Source organism: Mus pahari, chromosome 10, assembly GCF_900095145.1.
Source record: "Mus pahari chromosome 10, PAHARI_EIJ_v1.1, whole genome shotgun sequence".
Classification (NCBI taxonomy): Eukaryota; Metazoa; Chordata; class Mammalia; order Rodentia; family Muridae; genus Mus; species Mus pahari.
In genome coordinates this window covers 98,390,398-98,399,455 of record NC_034599.1, presented here as the reverse complement: position 1 = coordinate 98,399,455, position 9,058 = coordinate 98,390,398, and the positions used below count along the sequence as shown (strand labels likewise).

The following is a 9,058-nucleotide window of genomic DNA, read 5'->3' as shown; positions in this document are numbered from 1 at the left end:
GTGTGTGTGTGTGTGTGTGTGTGTGTGTGTGAGAGAGAGAGAGAGAGAGAGAGAGAGAGAGAGAGAGAGAGAAAGAGAGAGAGAGAGTGTTATGCACCTACATGGAACTACAGGTTTACGTGGGAGCCATCCATTCAGGGTTAAATGACATCTTCTCTTGGGATGTGTGTTCTGTGTGTGAGAAATGGTGGGGCCTTGAACCCTGCCAGGGCCTTAGAAGTCTTGCTTAGGTGCTATCTCTCCTCAGTTCACCTTTTTAGGAAGATAAGTCTGCCACCACCCACTCCCCAAACCCAGTCCAGTGGTCACTGTCACCATCTTCAAAGGGGTTGGGTGTGGGTAGGGCAGAGTCAGGGACTAGAGGGACTCTCAGACCTCTCTGAATGTCACTAATTCCAGAGGAAAGGGGACATTAACTATTTAGTTTTAAAAAAAGAGTGAAGTTTAAAAGGAAAAATAAGTAAGTCAGATACCACAATCAGCCCAGAGAGTGCAGGAGAAGGAAGAAATCGCTCTAGCTTGCTTTCTGACTGAGTCTTGTGTGGCCAGTCACACTGGAGCTACGCCATGTGCTTGGTCTACATGCACTCTCATGACCAGTAGATACTTACTAGAACTGTGTAACCCCCAAATCCTTCCAGATCTATCCCATATAAACCTGTATTCTAAACAGGAGCTCTGGGTCCTGTCCTGTGCCACTTCAAATAAGCATTTGGGATTCAATGACTACTTGGAGGAGAGCTAGATTATTTCTGCCATGACTGTTGAATGTGTCATCTTTCTATCTGGCGTAAAGCCACCACTGTTCTCATCAGAGAGCGGACGGAGAGGCTGAAAAGGCTGCCTGGTGAGAAGCATGGAGAAGCACAGGGAAGGACTTACAGAGCACCAAGCTTTGCCAACCCTGCAACCTGATGTCTTTTTTGCCCCTTCTCTACCTCTGGCCTTGAAGGCTGACATCTCTCCCAGCAATGCTGAGAGTGGCCAGCTTGAAATAACCCACAGCACTCTTGGAAATTGCTTTGACCTTTAGCTACATTAAGCCTTCAGGACTTGGCGGCCCTCTCCCTGAGAGGGGAAAGCAGCTTACCTCTCAGTCTTGGCAGAACTGAGTTTTAAATCTCACCTGGAACAGATTCAGGCAAGGCACTTCTGTGACGTGAACCCTACCTTGCGGAAGCCTTTGTCTTTCTTAGTCCAAGCTTTGCCTAGGGGCAAGGGTCTGTCCTGTCCCAGGCTAGTGGGAAGATGAGAGCTGACAGCAGCTGCTGGGGCATAGGAAGAAGAGAGGGGCAACCATCAGTTAGCATCACTCGTGTCTATAACATGAAGCCACGAGGTCAGATACCAGGAGGACAGATAGGCCATTTCACTAATTCGCATGTGCCCCCTTCAAAAGTTCATGCCTGGAGATCCAATAATCCCGTATCCAGGGATCTACCCTGAGGAAAGAGTAGGGCCTCAAAAAGTTATGCAAGATAAATGTCATCTCAATAAAAATCTATAAAAACAAGAAGTTCAGAGCAGAACCCATGCCCTCAGGGTCTACCCAAGAGGAAAAAAGTATGTATGGAAAGAAACTAGAATTTACATTTAATATTTTTACATTTTAAAATATGAAGGAAAATAGTCTTGCTACTATATAAAGCATCAGTTGGTCCTTGCTTCCTTAAGTGGCCCCCAAAGCAGTCATATTTATGTGATTTTCTGAGGAAAGGGCAGGAATTTCACAGCTTGGGTCTTTACATGGATGTAAGTGATAACTGAATATATGCACACAGAGCTTTCCCAACGGGTGAGCAGCATCATGGAGGTCTTCCCCAGGAAACAGTGTCTCCCCCAGCTCCATGAAGGGAAAGCAGCGGTGCTGACTGTGGAGCTCCACTCTGAATGCACAGAGTCCTCGCCAGTGATCCGGGTTCAGCTTCTTAACTTTTATTCCTATTTATTTTTATGTATCTGGGCTGTTTGCCTGCATGGATGTTTGTGTACCGCTTTCATGCCTGCATGCCCACAGAAGCCAGAAGAGGATATTTGATTCCCTGGAACCGGAGTAACACATGGTTGTGAGTCGCCATGTAGGTGCTGGGATTTGAGCTTAGTCCTCTGTCAGAGCAGCTAGTGGTCTTAACCACCAAGCCATCAGTCCAGTTCCTGGGTTCAGTTTCTTAATGGGAAGTCATACTGTGCCAGGGTCTCTCAACTCTAAAGTGTTCTAAGGGCCTCTGAGGTCTCTCAGAAGGAAGTATCCCAGCAGTCCATGCTAGGTCCCCTTTCCTCAAGAGCTCGTCACCTCTGTGCCAGCTCCGACCTTCTCCTCCACACTGCTGGAGGCACCCATCAGCACTCAGCTTTTCTTTACAAAGAGCTAAGGGCTAAGTGTGGGGCTGAGATGCAGGGATTGGTGCTCTTCTCAGCAGACATCCTTGTTCGTTAAAGGGACATTACATCTGTCAAGACAAACTGGCCCAAAGCGCCCCAGAATTTTGGCTCTGTAGATCGATACAGTTTTCTAATGTAAAAACTCCTCTTTGAAATACCAAGACTGGTTTTAAACAGTCTTTACTGAGAGAGGTTTCATTGTTGGAATCCTTGTGTATCTCAAAACCATAAAAAAAAAAAAAAAACCCTCATGTCATTTGGAATAAATCTTGTTAATGTGCATGTGATAATTGAATTCATGTCTAATTGATGTAGCATTACCTGTGGCAAGAGTGGATCATTAGCTTTTCTTCTCAGATTGCCCTTGAATGTCACCTTGGGTCTATAGGAATGCTGATGAAGTCAATAAGGGATATACATTGATTTTTTTTTTTTCCCAGACACAAAGACCATTACCAATGCAGTGACAGATATGTCTCCTGGACCAACGGTTTTCAACAGTACAGTGGCTAGGACCAAAATGAAGCGCATGAAGGAGTAAGTCGCATGCTGCCTGCCTCCAAAGTGATGCTGGAACACCGAGCATTTGATCTGATCACGTGGTCTCGTCTTCGTTCCCTTAGGTGTTATGACTGAGTGCCTGATGCTTGGATAATTTCTAAACAGTAAAACGCCATTTCTCACAACTGTGGGTATTTGGGAAGACAAAGATCACAGTGGTAGAACTTCCTTGTCTGGTGATCACTGGATATCTCTACTCCCAAGATGGTACCTTGTCACTTCATTCTCTCATGGTGATTGGCAGAAAGGCAGAGGCGCTATGCAGAACACCCTTTATAAAGATCTTAATCTCACTTACCAGGAGGAGCCCCTAAGGCGCTATCCCCTCCAGCTGTGGCACTGTGAAAGTAGAGGTGTCAAGTACTTGCAAAGCAGTGAGCAACAGGCCTCTGATAGACTTTCTCAAAGGAAAGAATGCTAAAGAAGACAGGGTAACATTCCCCCAAGTAATCCCAAACCCAAGAAGACAAAAAGTAAAGTGTGTGTGTGTGTGTGTGTGTGTGTGTGTGTGTGTGTGTGTGTGTGTTCCTCAAGCCCCATCTACTCTATTTTTTGAGGTAGGTATCACTGGCCTGCAGCTCCCTGTTTGGGCTAAGCTGCTTAGACAGTGAGTCCCAGAATCCCGCTGTCTCCACCTCCCCAGTTCTGGGTTTTAAGATCCTCATGCCCGAAAGGTAATCTATACTCACTAACTGAACTCTTTTCCCAGTCCCATAAAAGTAAATCTCGATGCTTAAGAATAATCTATAGCTCCCTATCCCATCTTTAAGACACAGCAGGATGGCAACCCCCATGCTACTCTCAGAAGCTGGGGTCTCATCTCCATCCTTCCCAGACTAACTTCACATGCTGGTAACTCTATGGTAGTGGCCTTAGTCCCACAGTTTTACTAGATAGTGCTTTATCGGGAGCCACCTGTAGTAGTCCTACCCCAGAGACAACCCTCTGCCTGGACTTCTAGGCTCTCCAGTACATACTGAATACAGGTGGGGGTAGCTATGGCTCCTCTCCACAGATCTTATACTCTGCATACCCGAAGACTTAGCATTGCACAGGCCCTGCCAGAAGTTACAGGTTGTTCTTACCAGAGCAGTGGTTTAAGCTACCGCTAAGTCTACTTGAGCCTCAAAACATTGTGCCCAAAAACATAAATCAGAAACTTGAGTTAGTACCAGCCAGTAAGCCTGAAGTTGCATGAGATCTGGGCTTTTCCTACAAAACTGTTACCCCTGGTACTCTGTGGTGAGGACATAACCTGGAGGAGCTCTATGGTGCCTTAGGGATCATTCTTCCATTGTTGTGGTGAGTAATATTCAGCTTCGTTGTATTCAGACGAACCTCACCAAATACTTGTTTGAATATACAATTGGCATTTTTTTTCTGAACCATGCTTTTGTGTTGTTTACATGATCACACTGAGAAATGTCATTTTAAACTCACTTTTGTCTCCTTACACTTTGCTATAAGCAGTCATGAGGAAGCATGCCTCAGTCCATGCAATTTGTCTAGAGATGTCTTCTTCCAAATATGCATTTCCATCATCAGCAAAATTTCTTCCTTCTAATGAACTTGAACATAGACAGGATTCAGCCAAGTGCTTTGGCACTTTATGGTGAGCATGGCTTTTCCTCCAGTTCCTATAACAGCTTCCTTCTGGGTTGGCATCAGAGTAGCTCTCACTGTTCGTCTCTACTCAGAGTTCTTGTTCACGACCTCTTAGACAAGCTCTGAACATCCCGAAGATCTCTCCAGATCTCTTCTTGTCCATCAGAATAGCACTTTAGAGTCTAATCTCTACCTGTTGTGCCATCCCAAAGCCACATCCACATATTTAGGTATTTGCTATGTGACACTTCCAGGAAACAAATTCAATCTTAGACCTTTTGTGTTTCTACAGAAAAATACCTGAAACTGGGTAATTTGTAAATATATAAATTTATTATGAGGGGTGGGAATCCGAGACACTAGCATGTTTAGTGTCTGGTGAAGGGTCAGCTTCTGCTTCCCAGATGGCACCTCAAGTGCAGTGTACTCATGTGACAGGAGGGACAGAACGGGGAAAAGGAGAGGAAGGGTCCTAGCCAGTTCCCTCTAACCATTTTATCAACTTGACAAGCCTCTTCATGACAGTTGAATTTCCACAACCTGATTGGATCCCAAACAGCTCCAGTTCTTCCAATGGTGGCATTGGAGTTAATATTCACTGTGTATTTGGGGGTAATTAATATTCACTGTGTATTTTGGGGGAACAAAACACTAAACAGTTGATAGTTCAATGGCCTCCACAGCAAAACTATATGCAGAGCTAGATGGGGGTCAAGGATGCTGACTGGGGTAGATCTGGGTCTCCACCCTGAGAGCCTGAGGCAGATTCTGTGGCAAGGACGAAGTGCTTTACCTCCTGGTCTTGCTGCTCCCATACATACACATCTATGAGTCAGAGCCCATGAAACATGTAGCAAATGCTTTCAGGCTTCGTGAGCCTACAGTTTCTGTTACAATTATTCAACTCTGGTGTTGTAACACAAAAGCAACCATGGGCAGTGTGTTAATAATTATACATGACTGTAACTCCAAACATCATGTTGAGGCTGAACTGTTAACTTTGTATAATTTTCAGATCTCTCAGAGATTGTTCTTTTCTTTGTTTTATTTTATTTTTTTCTTTTTATGGTACTGATGATTAAGTTCAGGGACTGAGCATGTTAGGGCAAGAGCTCTGGCAGTAAGATTATTTTTTTCAACCACTAAATTATGAAGACAGTTCCTAACTCACAGGATGCACAAGCATGAGAGCGTGTGGATGTTGCCTGTGGACTGTGTTTGCTGGCCCATACTGTGGATACGCAGACATGACTCAGATGTTTCCCTGTCACCTAAATGAATAGTTAGAGAAGGCGAGGGAGAATCGCGTCCCAATCGGATTGCTTATGAATTGCCCTTGCAATATACTGTATTATCCAGGCCATTCATTGTTTGAAAGAAATACATGTCTTAGTCAGGGTTTCTATTCCTGCACAAACATCATGACCAAGAAGCAAATTGGGAAGGAAAGGGTTTATTCAGCTTACACTTCCATGTTGCTGTTCATCACCAAAGGAAGTCAGGACTGGAACTCAAGCAGGTCAGGAAGCAGGAGCTGATGCAGAGGCCTTGGAGGGATGTTTCTTACTGGCTGCTTCCCCTGGCTTGCTCAGCTTGCTTTCTTATAGAACCCAAGACTACCAGCCCAAGGATGGCACCACCCACAATGGGCCCTCCCACCCTTAATCACTAATTGAGAAAATGCCTTACAGCTGGATCTCCTGGAGGCATCTCTTCAACTGACGCTCCTTTCTCTGTGATCACTCCAGCTTGTGTCAAGTTGACACACAAAACCAGGCAGTACAATACATCACTTAAAATTATTACCCAACGGAACACTGCAAGGATGCTTAGATGCTCCTTGTGAGTTCTGCCTATACCAGGATGCTCACAGGCTAACACAGTTACCATGACAGCAAGTGAGTTCCAGGAACCGGAAGTTGGGGGCTTCAGGCTTTTTTTCACATTTTTTCCTACCTCCATCTCTCTTGATGAGAAAGAAGTCACAGATTACTAATTTCTCAGTTGATGATCTTTAAAGAAAGAACAATAGGTGAGTTATTTCACTCCTGAACATTAGTGTGGCCATGAGAGGTTTTTTTTTTTTTGCTTCTATTTAACACTTCATTACTTTTGCAATGTGCATAACCTCCCATTACCTAGAACAATATAAAATGCTTTAAATAATTTAAATCAAAGAGGCTTTGCCAAATTGAACTGACCAATGTACATTGTAGTTATTTTTTTTTTACTGGTAATTTGCTTTCTTCTTTAGTTGTTTGTTTGTTTACAGTATATTTTGATTATATTCTTTTCTCTCCTCTAATTCTTTCCAAATCCTCCCCACCTACCTACCTACCCACCCAACTTCAAGTGTTCTCTCTCTGCCTCTCTCTCTTTCTCTGTCTCTCTTTCTCTCTCTCAGAAAACATAAAATAAGTCAAAATGAACAAAAATATCAAAACCAAAAGTATACACACACACTCTCTCTCTCTCACACACACACACACACAAGCACACACACACAGAGTCCATTTGCGGTGGTCAGCATGGGGCCTGCCCTGGAGTGTGGCTCCTGCGCCCAGTGACACTCCACTGGGGAAAATTGATCTCCCCTTCCCACAGGTACGGATTGCAAACAGCTTCTTGGCTAAAGGGGGCTTTGTGTACTTTGTCTTCTCTGTGCTGTGACCTTGTCTTGTTTATTTCTTGACTAAACATGACCAAGTTTGTGGCTTTTTAATGCGAACCGATAGACTTCAGTTTTCTCCCACTTGGATGGGACCGATCTTTTGGGGTAAGGAAAAAAAAACTATGGTCCCCTTGTAATCCATGTCAAAAAGCCCTATACCATTCTAGAAAAAAGATGAAGGAAGGAAGGAAGGAAGGAAGGAAGGAAGGAAGGAAGGAAGGAGGGAGGGAGGGAGGGAGGGAGAGAGACAGAGTTGAGGCTGCAGAGCTGTGCATCTTCTGCGAATGCTGTTTATCCAGATTCTCAGACTCAGGACCCAGTGAGAGAAGGGGAGTCCTGCTGTCCCTCACTGCAGTGATGCACATGCTCATTGTGCAGGTGTCAACTCTGAAGACTCAGATGTCACCTGTCCGCAGAGAAAAGATAGTGTTTATAAAGTTCCAGGCTACAAGTAAAAGGCTGGATGACAACACAGGGGTCATGTGACACAGGGCGATGGGTAAGAGCCATCCCTCAGTGGCCAAGAGCAGGTGCTAAGCATGGGCAGAAAGGAAGGCGAGGAGGCTGCTGAGAGAAGTGGAAACGTGAGTGCTCTGGCTTTCATGGAGGAGTGGGATTTGGAGAGGTGAAGCAAACCGAGGAGAGGCTGCCCATCAGCCAATGCAATCAAATTCTTGGCTTTACTAAAACAGGAAGTTTTCCAAGACCTTTGCTGAGTGGGTTTCTTTCTTTGCTGCTGCTGCTGTTGCTGTTGTTGTTGCTGCTGTTGTTGCTGCTGCTGCTGTTGTTGTTGTTGTTGTTGTTGTTGTTGAGACAGGGTCTTACTTCATGTCTCTGGTTGGCCTGAAAGTCACTATCCTGCTGCTTCCATCTCCTTAGTGATGAGATTATAGACATGGACCACCATACTGGCTCTGGGAAGTTATTTTTTCAGTGTCGACTTCCTGATCTGCACAGTGGTAGCATTCTTTCTGCAGCTGAACCCTTGGGGGACTCAGGATGGAGATTAATGTGCAGAAGGGTTTGGAAGGGTACTCTTGAGATTGACACATATTCCTTTTAAAAAGGGAAGGAAGCCGGGCGTGGTGGCGCATGCCTTTAATCCCAGCACTTGGGAGACAGAGGCAGGCAGATTTCTGAGTTCGAGGCCAGCCTGGTCTACAAAGTGAGTTCCAGGACAGCCAGGGCTACACAGAGAAACCCTGTCCTGAAAACAAACAAACAAAAAAAAAAAAAAAAAAAGAAGGAAGTGGGCTCTCTGTGGAGAAATGTGTGTGTGTGTGTGTGTGTGTGCACATATGCATACAAAAATTCTCTGTGAGCACGGGTCTACATGTGCCACTTTTTGTCTGTGGAGGTCAGGGGACAACTTTCAGCATTCAGTCCTGTCTTCCCCATTATTGAGGTAGGGGCTTCTTGTTTCTGCCAAGCTTTGCACTCAAGCTTTGTCCTGCTAGCTCCAGATGACTCTCCCATCTCTGCTTCCTATCTCTCTATAGGGGTGCTGGGGTTACAGATGTGCTACCACATTCAGCTTTATTCCTGGTTCTGGGGTGTGTGTGTGTGTCACACTCAGGCCACCAGGCTGCATGATGAATGCTTTTATCCACTGAGCCATTGTCTTCCCAGCTCATGGCTTACTGCTGATCTGGACCCAGGCCAGGATCACACATGGCATTCAGCTGTCATGACTGACATTTATGATGGAGCTGTTCTCTAGACATTCCTTTTTTTTTTAACTTATTTTATTAGATATTTTCTTCATTTACATTTCAAATGCTTTCCCAAAAGTCCCCTATACTGTGGAGCGCCGCCTCACATAGCCGGCCTCACATAGCC

The 9,058-nt window shown here is 45.0% G+C and overlaps 1 protein-coding gene across 1 annotated transcript in view; it reads left to right on the top strand.

Moving 5' to 3' along the window:
- The window catches only part of Nek11 (NIMA related kinase 11), a 181,319-nt gene that overhangs the window by 135,834 nt on the left and 36,427 nt on the right, over window positions 1-9,058 (top strand). The window contains 1 exon segment of the mRNA XM_021207830.1: window positions 2,823-2,919. Within this exon segment, the coding sequence (XP_021063489.1) occupies window positions 2,823-2,919 (97 nt within the window).